Below are 20,650 nucleotides of genomic sequence, written 5' to 3'. Positions count from 1 at the left end.
ATCCTTGATGAAAAGCTGGTCCTTCCTTGTTCAGACTAAATTAGATGGCAGGTGTGAATACACACACCTTACTCAGGGTGAACCAGGGATTAAACACCTTCGTGGGAAGGAATGCTCAGAAAGGGGAGCATATTGGCTTCTATATAGATACCTCATTAGTACAGAGAACTCCAGGTTTCTATGTTATGTGCTGACTGCCATGGTCCTCAGTGGGGTGTCCTGGTTAAGTGCTCCAGAGCAGGTGGAGTTAGGCAGGGAGGGAGCTGACCCCACTCCTACTGTACTCAAGCTGAGATTCCTGGGGTTTGATCTCACCAGTCTTACCAGTTCTTCTGTCTGGTGGCATGGTCCCACTTATTCTACACTGTGTGTGTGTGTGTGTGTGTGCGTGTGTAATAACTTGGAAACAAAGTATATAGAACTTTATTTATTTTCCAGCAGGTAAACATCTATTTCCATCCAGCTATTGAAAAAAATATGTCTAGGAACAATAGAAAAATGTGTCAAAAAGGAAAGGAGGAAAGTAGGCACAGCAGTGCATGCCTGTAGGTCTGTCCCTGGGGAGGCCGAGGCAGGTGGGTCACCTGAGTCAGCAAGGTCAAGAGGTCAAGATCAGCTTGGACAACACCTTGATAACGTGTTTCAAGAAGAGTGAACACGGCTCATGAGACGGTGGGTAAAGGCACGTGTCTCCAAGCCTGACGACCCGAATTTGTCCCTGAGACCCACAAAGTGGAAGAGGAGAACTGACCCCAGCAAGCTGTGTTCTGACCTTCATACTCACACAGTTGTAACACACAAGTATTCACACACACACACACACACACACTCCCCAAATAAATAAATAAATAGATGTAAACAAGATAAAAAAAACCCTCAGAGAGTAAAGAAACCACCTTTTCTCTTGGCCAGGGGATAATGTGAACACAGTGTCCCATGCGGTCAAGTATCCTACCTAGGTTTGGGAAAAGCACGGGAGTCAGCGCACGCCACGTGCAATGGGTGAGCCTCATCTGGGAAAACCACCTTCCTGATCACAGTGTCTCCTCTGCCAGGCAAGTATGAGAAACCATTGTTTTTAAGAACAAGAACTTAGAGTAGACTCCACACCTAACAAGGCAGGAATGGTTAAATATCTCCCAATGCATCCTTCAGTTCCATTGTGTATAATATACCAAGTTCTGTTTTCAAAATACTTTCATGAAATATATAGAACGCCAAGCTATGTCTTGGATGTGACCTTGGTTAGAAGCCGGTGGTTGCTTTACTCTTTGGGCCTGTGTGGGCATGCACCACGGTGAGGATGGAGACCTCAGAGGACAGCTTGAGGGAGTTGGTTCTTTTCCCCAACCATATGGATACTGGGCATTGAACCCAGGCGGCCAGCACTTAGGCAAGCACCTCTGCCAGCTGCGTTACCTGGCTGGCCCAACTCTTGGTTATTTTTTTTTAAAGAGATTAGTTATATCATATGTATTTGGGTGTTTTCCCTGCATGCATGTCTGTACACCACGTGTGTGAGTGCCAAAGGGAGTGGCACATCCCCTGGGACTGGACAGTTTTGAGCCTTTGAGATGTGGATCCCCCGGGAGACCTCATCCTAAACACTGAGCCTACTGTCTAGTTTTTTTTCTCCCATATTTGACTTACCCAGAGTATATGAGTGTCAAAGGGCACCTTTGGGTGGTAACCTTGATGGTTCGGGCCAGGAAACAGGGTGTCAGGGAAGAGCAGGCTATTTCGTCCCACAGGAAGGCTACACAGGGCTGGGTGCTTGTGGAACCTCCACTCTCTTTCTTCGGATCTCTCATAGCTTTTGCCTCTTACTTCTCTATTTTGACCCCTCCTGGGCTTGGTGGCTTCCTCAAAGTGTCTGTGGTGCCTGCAACACCACAGCTCACACATCTCCCGGGGTCTTGTTCCTTTCAGTCATGACTCTTAAAGTTCTTCTGGTAACAGGTACGTTGGCGGGGTCTTGGGGGGGGGGATTCATAGGGTAGGGAGAAGGGGTTAGGGGGTCCTCAGAATGGAAAGGAGGGGGATCGGTTGGGTCTATGAGTGGAGAAGAAGGTCATAGGAGGAGTAGGTGGGGAGAGGCAAAGGGCTTTAGGCAATGTGGGTATGGAGGATTGAACTCAGGCGGCCGGTGTGTAAGGGCAGGTCCCTCTGCTGGTGTGTAAGGGCCCCCCTGCCGGTGTGTAAGGGCCCCTCTGCTGGTGTGTAAGGGCCCCTCTGCCGGTGTGTAAGGGCCCCTCTGCCGGTGTATAAGGGCAGGCCCCTCTGCTGACAGAGTCACCTTGCTGGACGAACTCTGGGCTATTTCTTTTAAAAAAGGACATCTTATGTGTGGGGGTGTTTTACCTGGATGCAGGTCTATGCATCAGGTGTGTGCAGTGCTAGTGGAAGTCAGAAGGGGGCATCAAAAGGGGAGGGGGGATCTTTTGGATCCCGAGTGGAGAGAAAGGTCAGAGAATAGGAAGGAGCTAGGTGGGTGGGGCAAAGGGCTTTAGGGAAGGATAAAGGATTCCAAGAGAAAAGGAGCAGAGGTAGGCGAGGGGAGTGGCTAGGGACGCATGGATGAAGAACTAATGCATGCGTGCTGAGAGGCTGCTCCTCAGACGGGTTACCGAGATCCAGAGAGGCGAAAGCAGCGCCAGGGAGCACAGCGGATAGGTTTCCGTCTGTGTTCCACACACCACTTCTCCTTAGCCTTACGTTCTAATCAACAAGAACCTAGTGTGGATGTTTGTTGAATGACTGATAATCAAAAACTGGTTTGTTTCCTTTTATGTCTATTTTTGTAAGGGGTGAGTCAAGACGGGAAGGAACTACTTGAAACTTGCATAGGAAGGAAAATTTCTGAGGCCTTTGTTGTGTAAACCATTGTGGTTGTGACAGTGGGGGAAGAGGCCATTGTGGGCTGAGAGAGAGACTGGTCATATCCCTCCATAGGCATTTGTGGAGGCCTTCGAGCCTGAATCAGCACATTTGGTCTTTGGGTTAAGTGTGGTTACTACAAAGACATCTTTCATCCATCAATGATAGAGGATACTAACTTTACTCCCAGTTAAGTGAAATGCCACTCCTTAAGAATCTCATTGATCTCATGGGTAAACCTGTATCACAAAAATTATGGTAATTGGCTATAGCTTGAAATTCCTTGTTGAAAACTTGGTAGATAGAGGTGAGGCCTGGGACTTGCTTAGTGTGCACGAAGCTCTCAGGTTGATCCCTAGCACCAGATAGTGTACACCTGTAATCCCTGCACCGAGGGTGGGTTGTGGAGGCAGGAGAATCAGGAGGTTAAGATGATCTTCAACTACACAGGAGTTCAGAACCAGCCTAGGATGTGTGAGACACTGTCTTGAAAAGCTTTTCTTCCAGCTGGGTGTGATGGTGCACACCTTTAATCCCAGCTCTGGGGAGGCAGAGGTAGGTGGGTCTCTAAGAGTTTTTGGCCATCCTGGTCTATAGAGATAGTTCCAGGATGGCCAGGGTTACACAAAGAAACTTTGTCTCTGAAACACCACCACCACCACCACCACCACCACCACCACCTCCACCACCACCACCACCACCTTTTCCTCTATGGTCTTACTATGCAGTCCGGCTGGTCTGGAACTCATTGTTGAGACTTTTGCCTTTGCCTCCACAGTGCTTGGTTCTGCTTAACTAGCTGGTCTTCTGTAGAAAAAGCAGACGGGTTGCCGTGTGGCCCACCCCTGCACCCCAAGTATTTGGGAGGTAGAATGGGAGCCAGAAAGACCAGGAGGTCTAGGTTAGCCACAGTTACACTGTAGTGTTCCAGGCCAGGCTGGGTTATATACAGTCCTGTCTCAAAAAATATAACAGACAGATCCGACACTGTGTGGATGCCTGCCCCGGGCTATCAGCGCTTCAGTGACTGTGGACAGGAATGGTCGTGGGTGGAAATGTGTGCTGTTTTCTTAACTGTATTGGTTCCTTTGCTTTGAATCTCAATCCCTGTTATCCGTCCAGTTCTAGCCCTGTGTCATGGCTTCAATCTGGACACTGAAAGTCCCATGACCTTCCAAGAGAATGCAAGAGGCTTCGGGCAGAGTGTGGTCCAGCTTGGCGAATCCAGGTGAAGTCCTCAGGGGGAGCTAGCTGTCTTCGTGCTTCTCTTTAAGCTAGGCGGAAGAAGAGTTTCCTTTTTGAGGTTCCAGGAATCCAAGTCCATAAAATCCAAGAAAGTTGAGAACAAAAAGTCCTTCTTACCCCCTGTATCCCTTCCTGGGGGCAGGGGGTGGGGGTGGTATCCCGACAATTGGCTTCTTACGGTTCTTCAGGAGAGATTATCTGTCTTTATATCTACCTCCTAACTGCTGCCTACCTCTTCACCCTCAATCTATAGGATGAGTTTTGTTCAAGTTATGGCCTACTTTTAGGTTCTGAAAATAAATTTTATCAAACATAATCCTGCTCATTTGCTACTCAGAATAAAGATAAGTGATAAAGGATACAGTTCACAAAGCCTAAAACACTTTCCTTTAGAGAAATATTAGCTGGGATTCACTATGGAAATAGTCTTTTCAGAATGAGGACGTATTGATGTCTGCAGCCACAGAGGCTCTGAATAAGCGGTACCTCCGTCACGTCTAGAGAACATTGGTTCCCCGCTGTGATCCATTGCTTCACGCTCTCTCAATCTTTCCACTTCCTGTTCGGTAATGATCCCTGAGCCTGGAGAGGAAGTACATAGTATAGCTGTCTCATTTAGAGACGAGCGCTCCCTGACTCTAATTCTGCACGTATGGGACCATTTGTGAGTCTGCAAATCACCATCTACTCACAAAGAAGCTTCTGTCCCAAGGACAGATGCATTAAGTGCGTGATGTTCAGTACTTAGAAGCTTAATGCTATGTCCGCTTACTAGACTGATAGTAGTAGGGTCTCCTCAGAGACCTATCTCAGGCTTATGACTTATCTAGCTACAGGAATCTTGACCCAATTAACAGTACTAGACATGATTTTTGTACTAATGAGCACATTCCCATAATATTCATGCCACTGCTACACCAGTGGGGACTTGGATATCTTTCTGGGCCAGTCCTTATTGCAGGCAAAAGGTTCACAGTTGTGTAAAACTTTTGATTAATTCTCTCCCCTGGCAATATGCATTGAGCCTTTCAGCTCCATGGAAGCTAGCCTGTAGGGTTGAAGTTTCCAGTTTGGAACCAACTTGATTTCTCCATATTCTATGACTCAAATATTTATCGTCTTAAGCAATATGTTATCACCATCAAATTCTGGAGGGTAATGGAGGGGAATGGCAATAGCCTGCCATGTTTTGGGGGGCAACTTATGGGATCCCACTGACCAACAACTCAAAAGAGGTGCTCTGTATCTAGACTTTTTATTTGATAGCTCATGGTATCTGGGAGAGAAAATTTCCCCCTCATTGTAGGGTAACTTCGTATAAATTTCATGTGTGTGTGCACACATGAACACACACATATATGATGTATATATTTCAGGAAGCTTCTTTATGAGTTGTTTCCACGCTGTTGGTTCCACGCTGTTGCTCCTCCGTTATCTGTTTACCCCTCCCCATGCTCACTCCCCTCTTTGCCCTTCTGCCCCATTACCCTCTTTGCCCTCTTCTTTTTTTTTTAGTTTTATTCGATATATTTTTTATTTACATTTCAAATGATTTCCCCTTTTCTGGTTCCCCACTCCCCGAAAGTCACATAAGCCCCTTCCCTCCCTCTGTTCTCCCACCCATCCCTTCCCATTTCCCTGTTCTGGTTTTGTCTTATACTGCTACACTGGGTCTTTCCAGAACTAGGGGCCACTCCTCCGTTCTTCTTGTACCTCATTTGAAGTGTGGATTATGTTTTGCATATTCCAGTTTTCCAAGCTAATATCCACTTATTAGTGAGTGCATACGATGATTGATCTTTTGAGACTGGGTTACCTCACTTAGTATGATGTTCTCCAGCTCCATCCATTTGCCTAAGAATTTCATGAATTCATTGTTTCTAATGGCTGAATAGTACTCCATTGTGTAGATATACCACATTTTTTGTATTCATTCCTCTGTTGAAGGATACCTGTGTTCTTTCCAGCTTCTGGCTATTATAAATAGGGCTGCTATGAACATAGTGGGACATGTATCCTTATTACATGCTGGGGAATCCTCTGGGTATATGCCCAGGAGTGGTATAGCAGGATCTTTCAGAAGTGACATGCCCAGTTTTCTGAGGGACTGCCAGACTGATTTCCAAAGTGGTTGTACTAATTTGCAACCCCACCAGCAGTGGAGGAGTGTTCCTCTTTTTCCACATCCTCGCCAACGTCTGCTGTCTCCTGAGTTTCTTTTTGCCCTCTTCATACCATCTCTTGTATGCCTTTGCCCTTAGCGCCATCTCCCCGATGCCCCCTTATTACCTTCCTGACTTCTATGAGTACTCTAAACAGGCACATACAGAGATTCAGAGACAGCACCCACACATGAGTGAGAACAAGTGGTATTTGTCCTTCTGGGTCTAGGTTACTTTACTCAAAATGATTATTTCTAGTTCTATAATTACCTGCTGGTTTCATTTTCCTTTATAGATGAATCATTACATCATGAACATGTACCACATTTTCATTATCCATTAGTTAAGGGACATCTAGGCTGTTCCCATTTCCTGCCTATTGTGAATATAGCAGCAGAGACCATGAGTAAGTAAGGATCGTTGTAGAAGGAAATAGCACCTCTTGGGTATATGCCCAGATATGGTATAGCTGGACCTTGTGGTATATCTATTTTGATCTTTTTGAGGAACCTCTGCCTAATTTCCATAGTGGCTGTACCAGTTTGCACTCCCACCAACCACTGTTTCCTCATGTCAGTATTTGCTATAATTAAAAAACAAAACAAAACAAACAAAAAATCTCATTATGCCTGGGATAAGATGAAATCTCAAAGTACTTTCAATTTGCATTTCTCTGATGAATCAGGATGTTGAACATTAAAATCGTGAGAAGATTTTAATTTTCATTTTAATTGTATGAATGTCTGCATATATATCTGTGCACTACATGCATGCAGTGCCTGTAGAGGCCAGAAGAGGGTGATAGATCACCTGCATCTGGAGTCACAGATGATACCTGGACTTTTGATAGCTCATAGTGTCTGGGAACGGAATTCTCCTTCATTATAGGGTAACTTCATACATACATACATACATATGTATATACATACATATATACATACATACATACATACATATATGTGTGTGTGTGTTAGATTTTGAAATTTGTATGTGGAGGTCTATCTGTGTGGGGATATATGCATGTGAGTTACATACACACATCTGTGTGTGTACATACATGTGGTATACATATCATACATGTGGTGTACATATCTTAGGAAGCTTCTTTAGTAGTTGGTTTCCATATTGCTTTCTTTCTAAAGGTTTTTATTGTTAGTTATCCCTTGGTTTATTTATTCCTCTCTTTGACATTCCTGATTCATTATTCCCTGCTGTATGAATGCTGGGAACTGAACCTGGGTCCTCTGGAAGATCAGTCAGTGTTCTTAACTGTTGGGTTATCTCTCTAGTCCCCTTTTAAAAGATGATGAAGTTCATCATCATCATCATCATCATCAATGTTGAATAGAAAAAAAGGAGTGGCCAGAGGGACCTGGTATTTCCAACCTCCATGAGCACTAAACTCTGCATACATGCCTACACAGAGATACACACATACACACATACAATTACAAAAAAATCCTAGTCTGGTATGATGGCACACACCTTTGATCCCTGTACTTAGGTTGCAGAGACAGGCACATCTGTGTGAGTTTGAGGCCAGCCTGGTCTATATGAGTTCTAGGATAGTTGGAGTGATATAGTGAGAACCTGACTCAAAAAATGTGTGTGTGTATGTGTGTGTGTGAGAGAGAGAGAGAGAGAGAGAGAAAGAGAGAGAGAGAGAAAGACAAAATATTTGATCACACTGTAAACCCCAAGATTTTGTTATTTACAGAAAAACTCTGTATCTAGTTGTGGCATGGTTCAGCCAGAACACAGACACGCCCTTAGCACACACCTTAAACAGTGAAGGTAAAGTTAGTTTGTAGAAGGAAGCAGCCATGTTTGAAAGTGATGTCTGAGTGGCAGACAAAGTGATGAATCAGAGAAAGATTTGATGGAATAGGATACTCCCACCTCTCAAGAAAAGAGGGAGGAAGGCGGAAGAGATGGTTTATCAGTTAAGAGCACTGACTGCTCTTCCAGAGGTCCTGAGTTCAGTTCCCAGCAACCACATGATGGTTCACAACCATCTGTAATGGGATCCGATGCCCTCTTCTGGTGTGTCTGAAGACAGCTACAGTGTACTCATATAAATAAGAATAAATAAATCTTTAAAATAAAAGAGAGAAGATGGGAGAAAGGGAAGCTACTTAAGGGGAAGTACAGAGATTGGGAGAGGGGAGGAGGAGAGAGGGTGGGAGGGAGGGAGAGATAGAGATATTAAAGTAAGAGAGAGTAATAGCTGTCATGATAGAATGGTGGGAGAGAAGGCCCAGAGGAAAACTGTGAGAGATCCTGGGAGCCAAAGAAAAAGGTTTGACTTTTGTTTTCATTAGGGTTTCCATTGCTGTGAAGAGACACCATGACCAAGGCAACTCTTATAAGGGGCAACATTTAATTGGGGCTGGCTTACAGGGTCAGAGGATCAGTCCATCGTCAGGATGGCAGCAACCAGGCAGGTGTGGTGCTGGAGAAGGAGCATCTTGATCTACATCTTGATCTGAAGGGAGTCAGGAGAAGACTGTCTCCCAAGTCGCTAGGAGGAGGGTCTCAAAGCCCAAAGTGACACTTTCTCCAACAAGGCCATGCCTACTCCAACAAGGCCACACTTCCTAATAGTGCCACTCCCTGCTAGGCATACTCACACCATCACAACTTTTACATCTTTTCAAGAGATGATAGAAGGTTCCACATCACATGATTTAGTGTGGGGTGGCACATGTGATGAGCAAAACAGGGTACCAGGTACTAGGTAGGACATGAATTAGTTGTAAGACTACATGCCTTCTTCCTTCTGTCCCAGGGAGGGGGCTTCAGGGGGTTTTGGCCTGATTTCTTTAGACTGTGAGAGTGATCAGGGATAGGCCCATGGCCTAATAGTGTATGCATGTACAGTGCATGTGCATGCATGCGTGTTTGAGCCTATGTATATATGTATGTATATATGTGAATGTGCACGTGTGTGGGTGGGACAGCACACGTGGACATCAGAGGATAACCATTGGGAGCCAGACCTCTCCTTCCATTATGGGTCCTAGGGATTGAACGCAGGCCATCATGATTGTGTGGCAAGCACCCTTACCCATTTGAGCCATCTCACCAGCTGGTTTTCTCTTTTTATGGAAGTATTCGTTTTGTAACCTTTTCTGGAGAGATATGAACAAACACATGTTCCCTCCAGACCGGGCACCAACAACAGACTGAAGAGTGATTCTGTGCAGGTCTGGCTCTGTGAGCCAGTGACTTTAGCTTGTATAGCTTCCACGAGCAGCTGACAGGGCTCCCTGACAACCATCAGCAACTTTGAGCTCCTCCCTCCCCTCCAGACTGAGCGTGGATGGGATCACTCTCTTCCTGGTCTCCTCTGGATAACAGCAGCGGCTGGGAGTCGGAGATGACAAGGACTGTTCTGGGCCCAGAAGACTTGCTCCACAGAGACTGCTTTTCCTGTTGATGCTTTTTTCTTACCTTCCTCCACCCCCAACCTCCCCACCCCCACCCCCATCTTCTGCTCTTCCCCCTTCCTGGTTTGCAGGAACCGACAGACCAAAGAAGGTCATCTGGGGTGTAAGCTGCAAGCCTTCCTTTCCCACTTTGTGATTTATTGTTTGACTTCGAATTCATTTGCTTTTCGTTTTTATACATTTATTTAAAATGGTTATGTGGTTGGAATATTAGTGTTTTATCGTTTGGGAATTTCATATATGTGTGTAATGTGTTCTGAGCAAACCTTCCTCTTAGCCCCTGCTTTCCCACCCTTCCCTGTCACCCCACCCCTTTCCCATCCTAACGTCACAGGATTTTCTCTCAAAGCCAGTTTTAAATTATCTCAGAGTTTTGTGTCATTCTTAGAAAGGGCTTTGCCATTCTAGGGTTCATTTTTTTTCATTTTTTTCTTTGATAATTCTTCCTCCTATTTACTGGAGTTCAGAAACTTCTCTCTGGAAATAAAAAGAATCAGGGCCTCCTTTCCCTACATTCAGAGCTCCCCCTTTACCCCCTCTCTACAGAGTGGTTGTTGCTGCCCCCCAGGAAGCAAAGGCTGTCAACCAGACAGGTGCCCTCTACCAATGTGACTACAGCACAAGCCAGTGTCGCCTCATTCACCTGAAAGGTGAGTCTCATCTCTCCCTCTGGCTCCTGAGTGAAGTCTTCCTGTGAACCCAGCTGGCTTGTCAAGCCTTCCTGAATCCTGGGCATCTTAGGGGGGGCAGGGAGCACCTGGCTCCCTCGCCTCTGGCTTGTCTATAGACCCCTCAGGCCACCTCGCTGTGCCCTCTTTCATAGTCTATCCTCTGTCTCCTGGGCTGAAGGGACTCCTTTGCTAGAATAAAAAACATTTAAGCATTTGTGTGTGTGTGTGTGTATGTGTGTGTGTGTATGTGTGCGTGCGTGTGTGTGTGTGTGTGTGTGTGTGTGTGGTGTACATGTGCCTGCAGGTACATGTGCCCTGCGTGCAGCTGGTCACCATCAAGAGTTCTTGGCCATACTCTACCTTGCTTATGTTGAGACAGGAACTCATTGATTTAGCTAGACTGTCTGGGCAATAAATTTCTCTTTTTTGTTGGACATCAATGGGAGGTAAGACCCTTGGTCCAGTGAAGGCTCGATGTCCCAGTGTAGGGGATTGTGAGGGCAGGGAGGTAGGAGTGGGTGGGTTGGTGAGCAGGAGGACAGGGGATGGATAGAGGGTTTTCTGAGGGGAAACCAGGAAAGGGGATAACATTTGAAATGTAAATAAATAAAATATTTATAAATATCTAATGAAAGTATTAATTTAAAAATATCTAATTAGGGCTGGAGAGATGGCTCAGTGGTTAAGAGCATTGTCTACTCTTTCAAAGGTCCTGAGTTCAAATCCCAGCAACCACATGGTGGCTCACAACCATCCATAATGAGATTTGACGCCCTCTTCTGATGTGTCTGAAGACAGCTACAGTGTACTTACATATAATAATAAATAAATCTTTTAAAAAATCTAATTAAATATCTCATTAAAATATCCAATTAAAAAACTAATTAACAACCACCTGATATCTAATTAAAATTATCTAATATTTAATTAGATATCTAAGCTAGTCAAAATTATCTAATATCTAATTAATTAGATATCTAATCTAATTTGATTAGAGAATATCTAATGAAAAAGATATATACATACATACATACACACACACACACATATATATATATACACACACACACACACACACACACACACACATATATGTATATGTACCATACATATATATATATGTACCATATGCATGTCTGGTGCCCAGGGAGGCCACAAGCGAGTGTCAGGGTTCCTGGGACTGAAGTTACAGACAGTTATGAGCCACTATTTAAGTGCTGGGACTCACCCCAGGTCCTAGAAGAGCAGACAGTGCCCTTAGTGTCTGAGCCATCAGGCCAGAGAATTTCAGGGATGCTCTGTCTGTTTCTCTAGCCCTGGGGTTACAGGTAAAAGTGGGGACACTCTCTTTATTACATGGGTTCTGGGGACCCGAACTCAGGTCCTCATGCCTTCCTGGCAGTAACTGCCCTAAGGCAGCCGTCTCTCCTGTTCCAGACAGACGCAAGCAGCATATGTGGTGTAAGAGGGTGATCTCCTTTCTCCCCTCGTCCCTTCTTTTCCCCTAAACCCCTGCGAGGCCTCTCGTACCCAAGCTGGTCACAAACTTGCTATGTAGCTGGCAATGACCTTGAACTGCTGATCTTCCTGCTCCACTCCTAAGTTCTGGCACCACACGTGGTCTTGAGGGTCGTGCATGGTTGGCCACACTGCCAATAGGGCCATACCCCGTTTCTGAAGTCGTGTTTCTTTATGACAGTTTCTTTTTCATCCTTTAGGTTTTTTTCTTTTTGAGACACGGTCTTACTGTGTATCCGTGGCTGGCCTGGAACTTGCTATGTAGACCAGGTTGGCCTTCAGAGGTTTTCTAGCCTCTGCCTCCAGCTACTGGGATTAAAGGTATTCCTCCACGCTTGGCTGACATTTGAAACATGTGTTCAATATATTTCAATCTTTTTTCGTCCTCTTTACCCTCTCCAATCTCCCCTGCCACTTCCTGATGGCCCATACTCCAAATTGTTCCCCACACTTTAAAGCTTATTTTATTTAATTACATCCACTTCTATGCAAGTGCCAGGACTTTATTCTTCTTTGCGAATGGAAAGAACTCCATTGTGTAGGCTGCATTTTATTTATCCAGTCATCTATTGACTGGCCTCTGTGCTTGGCTCTTGTGAGGAAGACCGTGAACGAGGATGTGCGCCCCACCATATACCTACCTGACTGCTTCACGCCTCCTCTAACCAAGGATCATTGTGCATACATCTGTCTTCTCAGTACCTCCAGAGGCTGTGAATATGTCCTTGGGCCTGTCCCTGGCTGCTGCTACTGTCCCTCCGCAGCTCCTGGTGAGTTGTCCTCCATCAGAAGAGGGTCTTGAGGGGGAGAGATGGAAGAGAAGGAGTTGCTGGGCTGGAGGTCTTGTGGAGGGTGGAGGGGCTGCGATGGGAGAACTGGAGGCAGGGGCAACCCTTTGACCCCTGCTCTGTCCCTCAGGCATGTGGCCCCACAGTGCACCAGAACTGCAAGGAGAACACCTATGTGAATGGACTGTGCTATCTGTTCGACTCCAACCTGCTGAATCCGCCCCAGCAGTTCCCAGAGGCTCTCAGAGGTAGGCCCCTTAGGATGGGCTGAGATGGTGGCTGCTCATGGTATGGTGGTGCATTGGAGGTCTGGGTGCAGGGAGGTTAGAAACCCTGGGTCTCTTGGAGGGAAGTGAAGGTAACTTCATTAGCCCCTCACTTCTGGAAGGAGATTAAGCCACTAGACTTTACACATGTCCCAATTATTGTCTTTGGAGCAATTGCTGGGGTCTCCCAAGCCTAGTCGTTGGTGTTATTGATGGGATAGACCCTGCTCGCTGCTCCAATTTCTTCCCACCCGTTCTACCTCAGCCACCATGTTTCAGAGTTTCCCACTGCCTCTCTTCTCCAAGGATCTTTCTAAGATGTCCTCAGAGTCATTACACTGGGGATGCTTTTCTCAAATCCCAACTGATAATCCATTATTAACATTCTGGATTAAATATCATCTCTTTCAAGTCATTCATGGTGGTACTTCCTTGTGATGCCAGTACTAGGTTTAAGGCTAGTGTGGGCTACATGGCAGGACTCTGTCTCAAAAAAATAAAATAAAATAAGCATAAAGTCACCATGTGAAGTGGTCTTTCCTCTCTCTGTGGCCCTCTGATCATCTTACTCTCAGCCATGACAGTCTTGTTTGACATCTCACATGGACCTAGCTACTTTGCTGTTGTTGTCCCCGCTTTCTTCTGCATGTGACCAGGTACACTGCTGGGCACATTTTGTATGTCTCGTGACTATTGTTGCCTAACAAATCCAGCGGTTTAAAACTGAACTTTTGCCATCTCAAATTTTCTGTAAGTCAAGAATGTTGGCATGGCTTAGGCTTTGCTTCTGAATCTCTCAGGAGAATGAAGTGAACCTGCTTAGCCGGGGCTTCCCCTTCCTTTGAAGTCTTGACTGGGGCAAGGTCCTGCTCCAAGCTCATGCCCACGTCTGTGGAGCTGGTGAGCTCTGTTTCTTGTAGGCTGCAGGCTGGGGATCTCCCCTGGCTGCTTGCCTCATGGTTACCTCAAGTTTCCGCAGGATCATCTCAGAGTGAAGGAGGAATCGAGGAATGACAGGAGGGGTGATAAGGAAGGTAGAGGTGGGGAGAGGTGCAGCCAACATTTGCTACTGTGTGGGTTCCTCTCTCTTCTACCCTCCTCCAATCTTTCTCTTTCACCCTCTCAACCCCTTTACACTAGATAAGAGAGAGAAAAGGATGAGAGGAGAGAAAGAGATCTCTGAATAAAGTCAGGGGTCAAAAAATGGAGCAGCAGTATTGTTAAGCTACTTCCTGCTGTTTGGGGGTGTAGAGCTCCTTGGGTCATGTTTGATCTTCACCACCAGGATATCGAATTTCTTCTTCTTTCTTTTTTACACATGACTACTTAACAAACCATGACCAACAACACCAATCAACAACCAACCAACCAGCCGTCTATCTGGACCCTAGCATTTAGATACCCTCTGAAAAATTCCAAGAATCCCAAATGCCACACAATTGCAGAAACTATCTGCAGCTGGCAAAACCATGCCTCTGATAGAGCATGAGGCAAATCATAGTTGCTGGTATGGACAATCTGAAGCAGTCCCTCATCCCACACCCTGGATTAAAGCAAAAACATATTCTTATTTGTGGTTTTTAAAGAAACCAAAATTGTTATTATAAAGAGGTAGATGAATAGATGTGAGCAGGGATAAAGGGTGGGTGGGGGAGGGAGGGATGGAAGGATGGAGGGAGAGGGAGAGAAAGAGAGAGAGAGAGGGAGGAAGGGAGGAAGGGAGGGAGGGAGGGAGGGAGGAGGAACAGATAGAGAGACATAACAGAATTGTTATTGGGCTATTTCAGAACTAATATCTCATTACTTCTGCTATATTCTAATCCTTTGGAGTAAGTTAAAATAACTCCAGCTCAGCTAGGTATAGTGGCCTATACCTGTGATCCTAACACTTGGGAGAAGGAGAATCAGATGTTCAAGGGCATCTTCAGCTTCATGGTGGAGAGAGACTGCCACAGTCACTGTTCTGCTGCCTTGAGACGCCATGACCAAGGCAGCTGATTCTTTGGTTTTAGCATTCGGTTGTGTTCTTAGTCCACATTTACTCAACAACTATCCTGAGATTTCTCTTTTCCCCCTTGAGTCTCAGGCTGTTCACGCTCTAGGGATTTCTCTAGAGCCAGCTTTAGTGGGCTTTTTTTTTTTTTTTTTTTTTTTTTACTTTTTATCTTTTTTATGGTGGTAAGTTTTTTTTGGTTTTTTGTTTTTTCTTCTTCTGCAATGATGGCAGACAGTTTTCCTGAGTATATCAGCCTGGGTTCACAGCTGTGGTTTTTCAGAACTTCAAGCACATTTGTTATTCTAAGCCCTTCTGGATTTCAGTATTCTCAACTGAAATGACATTGAGATAAAATTAAAAAATCAGCTGTCATTTTGATGGGCCCGCCCTTGAGTGCCCGCCTGTCTTTCTCGCCGGTTTTCAGTGCACTTCTTTTGCTTTGTATATTTGGTGGTTTTCACTGTCGTATGAGGTGGGGAGTTTCCTTAACCGCCCTGCCTGCCTGGTGCTCTGTGGGCCTCTCATACCTGAGTAGGCATCTCATTCCCTAGAGTTGGGAAATTTTCTTCTATGACTTTATTAAAACTGTATTTCTATGCCTCTGGAATAGAACTTTTCTTTTTCTATGTTCACAATTGTAGATTTTGTCTTTTTATGGTATCTTAAAGATTTCATGTATTCTGTCCATATGTTTTAACAAAATCATTCTTTTTGACTGAATGATCCAATTATACTACTTTTTCTTTTTAAAACTTTATTTATTTATTTATGGTATGCATGCTCTGTGTGCATATACCCCTGCATGCCAGTGCCAGGAGAGAGCATTAAATCCCTTTATAGCTGGTTGTGAGCCACCATGTGGTTGCTAGGAATTGAACTCAGGACCTCTGGAAGAGCAGTCGGTGCTAACCACTGAGCCATCTACTCTAACCCCACACTACTTTTTCTTTAGTCCTTGGTACTCTGTGAAACACAATCCCAGGTGGGTGGGGCTTTCTCCCAAGGTTTTTGTTTTTTCTTATGGAAGTTTTTTTTTTTTCATCATCATCTGTTTGTTTTTATTTAGCATTGCTTTTTTCTTTTTTGGATTCTATTTCCATCCCTAGAATGGACTTTCTTAATTCATTCAACTATTTGTGTTTTCTTTGAATTAATTGAGGAGTTTATTCGTGTTGTCTTTGAAATCCATTAATATATTTGTTATCATTTTTTCAAATTCGTTGTTTATATTTTCAACAAAATGACTCTCATCAGAGGCTACTACTATTTAGTTGGTAATTTTTTGGGGGGACATGCTTGTTTGTTTGTTTTGTGGAGTCTTGATTGTGCTCTTGTGTCGGGACTGCCATATCTGTAGTTGTTTTGTTGGCTGACTCTTCCCTGCACACACGGATTGAATATTTGGACTGGTGCATGCACCATGATATGCTCCCGGTCTTGACTCACTTAGGTGTAGCTTGAAGTTTAGTCATGGTGAGACTTAGTACTGATTTGTGGGTGGGTCAGCTGGGTTGACCCTTTTTTGGCTACAGGGAAAATGGCTTCCAACTTTGCACAGTGTGGCGGGGGTTGGCTTCTGACATCATGAGTGTGGTTTAGGGTTCATGTTTGCTAGTGAGCTGGGTGCTGGGTGCATGGGTTTCCATGGCTCTGACTTCAGGAGTCTGTGTGTGCATGGTATGAAGCTCAGGGTATTACAGCAGGGTTTCATGCAACTTCTGACCTCAGGAGTTGGTTTGTGCAGTCAGAGTGTCATAGGTAGGAGCAAGATTTCATGTGCCCTCTGGCCTTAGGAGTCAGAACCCATGTAGTTTACAAGCCACAGAGTACTGGTGTTACCAGACTCAACTTGTGCCCCTACAAGCTAGGTTCAACTATCTGTCTTCAATGAGCTAATTGAAAGAGATGAATTAACAGTGAAAAGTAGAAAAAGAAAGGTTATTCAGTGTGGTCACATGGGGAAAGAGGCAAAGGTATTCAGTGACCCAGTGACCTTCTTCCCAGTCTGTCTTGAGGGAAGAGGTCCTAAAATAGAATGCATGAGATTAATCCTCTGAAACTGTAAGGAAGCATCCAATTTAAATGCTTTCTTTTATAAACTGACTTGGCCATGATATTCCCACCCAGCAATACAGTACAGTATTAAACAGGACTGTGTGTACAGTAACCAGCTCCACAGTAACCTGACCCCAAAGAGTTCGCTGTAGTTAGATCAAAGAGTATGCTGTAGTTAGATCAAGGAATATGTTGTAGTTAGATCAAAGAGTACATTGTAGTTAGATCAGAGAGTGCATTGTAGTTAGATCAGAGAGTGCATTGTAGTTAGATCAGAGAGTGCGTTGTAGTTAGATAGGTACCCACTAAACACCAGTGGTGGGAAGGTACCATGAGTATTCATCCTGGACTAGGACATGCATTAGCAGTGTCTATGGTTCCAGGGTGTGATGATGCTGTGGGGCAGATGCAGTGTTGACTTTTCTGAAGGGGCACAGCCATGTGGGTTCCAGACAGCTCCCTCAGCTGGCTTAGTGCCTGTGAGAGCTGCAGAGATCCCCACTGGTGGGAACTGTAGATATCTAATGTGGTGAGAGCTGCAGAGATCCCCACTGGTGGGAACTGTAGATATCTAATGTGGTGAGAGCTGCAGAGATCCCCACTGGTGGGAACTGTAGATATCTAATGTGGTGAGAGCTGCAGAGATCCCCACTGGTGGGAACTGTAGATATCTAATGTGGTGAGAGCTGCAGAGATCCCCACTGGTGGGAACTGTAGATATCTAATGTGGTGAGAGATGCTGATATTGTCTTGCCTGTTACAGGGAGAAGCCTTTATTGGTTTGGCACTTGATCTTGGATTTGGTGACCAGGTGTGGACCCTTTGTGGCCGGCCTGGATTTCTGTGCTCTCTTGGGTCACCTCTACTCCCTTGATACACTCCCTCCCTAGTTACTTTCATCCAGATGCATTTGGTTTTAGATGCACTGCCTCCCAAGGGCTCCTGCTCACCCATCTTGCTGATGTGCAAGAGATCTGTCCATGTTTTATTTTCTTTCGTGCAAAATCAGGATTCTTTATTTACCTCCCCCTGCACATTGTCCAGCTGAGAGTTGACAGTCAAAGGTGACATTTCTAGTGACTTAACTAATATGTATTCTTTTTCTTTCTTGCCCAGGATGTCCTCAGCAGGAGAGTGATATTGTCTTCTTGATCGATGGCTCCCGTAGCATCAGCACCAGTGACTTTCAGAAGATGAAGGAGTTTGTCTCAACTGTGATGGAGGAGTTCAAAAAGTCTAAAACATTGGTGAGGGCTGGTGGGTAGCCCTACATAAGGCTGACAAACTCATGCAGTCAGGCTGCCACTGTATTTGAGTGATAAAAAAAAGTGGGATTTGGCAAATTATAGATGATTGCATTACCTCCACATGCTGTGCCTGTTACAGTTTCAGCATTATTTTGACTCCTGTCACATAGGCGGCCCTGGCTGATTGATTGGTGATTGATTGATTGATAAGGGTTGTCCTAGGGAATGAAACCCACATGCCACTCTTGCTGAGATCTAATATTGTCAAAAAGATGTGTAGAGCTCGTACTGGGGTGGGGGGCTGGGAATGGGCACTTTGTGATGTAATGGCAGCTGCTCTGTTCCTAGTTCTCTTTGATGCAGTATTCTGATGACTTCCGGACTCACTTCACCTTCAATGATTTCAAGAGAAACCCTATCCCAAGATTCCATGTGAGACCCATAAAGCAGCTGAACGGAAGGACACAGACTGCCACAGGGATCCGGAAAGTGGTGTGAGTCCCTTCACCGTGGCCTCTGATAGAAGGAGGCCATGGGACTCTTAGTTGGATGGCGAAGGATCTGAAGTGTTGTTCAGACAGGGATGGGGTGAAATATTTTCCAGAGGGCAAAACTATTTGAGGAATGTTCACGTAAGCACAGGTTGCAGTTAAGATGAACAATTAAAAGAGGCAGCGAAAGCACAGCTGGGAAGGCGGATTGAGCCTGTTCTGGGTGCATGGCTCTGGGTAGAGTGCTTGTCTAACCAGTGTAAGGCCCTGGGAGTGATCTTCAACAGCACAAGAAAAAGAAAAACCAAACCAAAACAACAAAAAGACAAACTAAAAATAAGCTGAATTCAAGCCACCAGCCCAACCTTATATTCAGTGTGGATCTGCTGAAAGTTTTAAGCCAGCAGAGCTGTTCTGTCGGTGGTGTTTTTAAGATTGCTCTGTTTTAGGCATGTGTACAGAGGTGAATGTGGGGCTGGGCAAGAGTGGAAGATGAGGGTCTGTGTAATAAAGTCAATAAAGCGCTCACAAAGCAAACGTAAAGACACGAATTCACCTTCAGAACCCATGCAGAAAAGCCAGACAGAGTGGCAATTCACTTGTAATCCTGATGCCAGGGAGGCATAGACAGCAGCATCCCTGGAACTCATGCCCAGGGATAATAGCCCGGCATAATAACTGAGCTCTGGCTGGCGAGAAACCCTGTCGATGGATAGCTGCTGAGGTATGACACTATGCCCTCTCTCCTTTTCTCCCCTTCTTCGTTTCCTCCTCCTCCTCCTCTTCCTCCTCCTTCTTCTCCTCTTCTCTCTTTTTCTCTCTCTCCCTCTCTCTCTCCCTAACCCCCCCCCCCCATACACACAAGTATAGGAAAATGAGCAAGAAAGCTTGTATAGAGTACTGTGGGTGGGATTTGATTATGGACCAAGGAGGTCTAGTTCTTTATTTCTTTACATTTTTTCTATATTTAATAGTAACAAGGAATCTGCATGTGGTAGTGCATAACTGTAATTCAGGAGATAGAGGCAGGGGAATCACCAATTTAAGGCCCAGCAAGACTTTGTGTTTGAAACATAAAACCCACCACCAACAAAACCAGTCAAACTCAACGGGGAGAGCCCCACCTTGGCAGCCCAGGCTCAGCATCATGGTCCTGATTCTGTTGCTGTCTCATGCTGGATGCTAACAATGTCTCTGCCCATTCATGTGTCTGTCATCCTCTTCTCTGCACAGGAGAGAACTATTTCAGAAAACCAGTGGGGCCCGGGAGAATGCTGCAAAGATCTTAGTTGTCATCACAGATGGAGAGAAATTTGGTGATCCCTTGGATTATAAAGACGTCATCCCCGAGGCAGACAGAGCGGGGGTCATTCGCTATGTAATCGGGGTAGGAAATACAGATATTGGCTTAGTACTTCTGTGGAGATTGGAGGAATTAAAAAAGGGCAAGGGCCATCGCTAGGCGGTATACTCGGCCACCACATATCTATGCCACTCTAATGCTGTATATTAACAAATGAATCAAAATTTATTGCCTTTATAAGTCAGCTTTGTTTTCCTGGTCTCAGCAAGGCTCCCTTACATAGCCACCATTAGCTGTAGGCTGGGGCAGAGCTGCTGAGCTGGCCTTCCACTCTCCCCACCTCTGGATGCTTTAGGTTTGTCTGCTGGGAAGATGGCCTTGCTGGGAACAAGTTGGGTGACTTGGCTCGACTGCTCCCTGGGTCTTATTTTCCAGTGGCCTCACTTGCAGATGTTCTTATGGTGAAGGCAGAGGAGAGAGGAAGTAGATATAGCAGGTGTTTTTTTTTTTTTTTTTTTTTTTTACAAGCTTCTATCTGCATCACATCAGGTAGCAATTAAGGGCTGACACAGAGACAGTGAG

The 20,650-nt window shown here is 45.2% G+C and overlaps 1 protein-coding gene and 1 pseudogene across 1 annotated transcript in view; one reads left to right on the top strand and one right to left on the bottom strand.

The window, feature by feature from the left end:
- Positions 1 to 909: 909 nt before the first annotated feature.
- On the bottom strand, positions 910 to 1,063 carry LOC127676656 (uncharacterized; annotated as a pseudogene).
- A 781-nt stretch (positions 1,064 to 1,844) lies between these two features.
- Positions 1,845 to 20,650, top strand: part of Itgam (integrin subunit alpha M) — a 43,324-nt gene continuing 24,518 nt past the window's right edge. Inside the window, exons 1-8 of the mRNA XM_052197703.1 lie at positions 1,845 to 1,959; positions 4,000 to 4,105; positions 10,280 to 10,383; positions 12,622 to 12,692; positions 12,841 to 12,958; positions 18,144 to 18,274; positions 18,623 to 18,768; positions 19,999 to 20,152. Coding sequence (XP_052053663.1) covers positions 1,932 to 1,959; positions 4,000 to 4,105; positions 10,280 to 10,383; positions 12,622 to 12,692; positions 12,841 to 12,958; positions 18,144 to 18,274; positions 18,623 to 18,768; positions 19,999 to 20,152 — 858 coding nt within the window. The 5' untranslated portion in view covers positions 1,845 to 1,931. The remainder of the gene's footprint in view (positions 1,960 to 3,999; positions 4,106 to 10,279; positions 10,384 to 12,621; positions 12,693 to 12,840; positions 12,959 to 18,143; positions 18,275 to 18,622; positions 18,769 to 19,998; positions 20,153 to 20,650) is intronic.

This window comes from Apodemus sylvaticus, chromosome 1 (genome assembly GCF_947179515.1).
Source record: "Apodemus sylvaticus chromosome 1, mApoSyl1.1, whole genome shotgun sequence".
Taxonomy (NCBI): Eukaryota; Metazoa; Chordata; class Mammalia; order Rodentia; family Muridae; genus Apodemus; species Apodemus sylvaticus.
The sequence above is the reverse complement of the archived record's forward strand: the minus strand, read 5'-3'. Positions and strand labels throughout refer to the sequence as shown.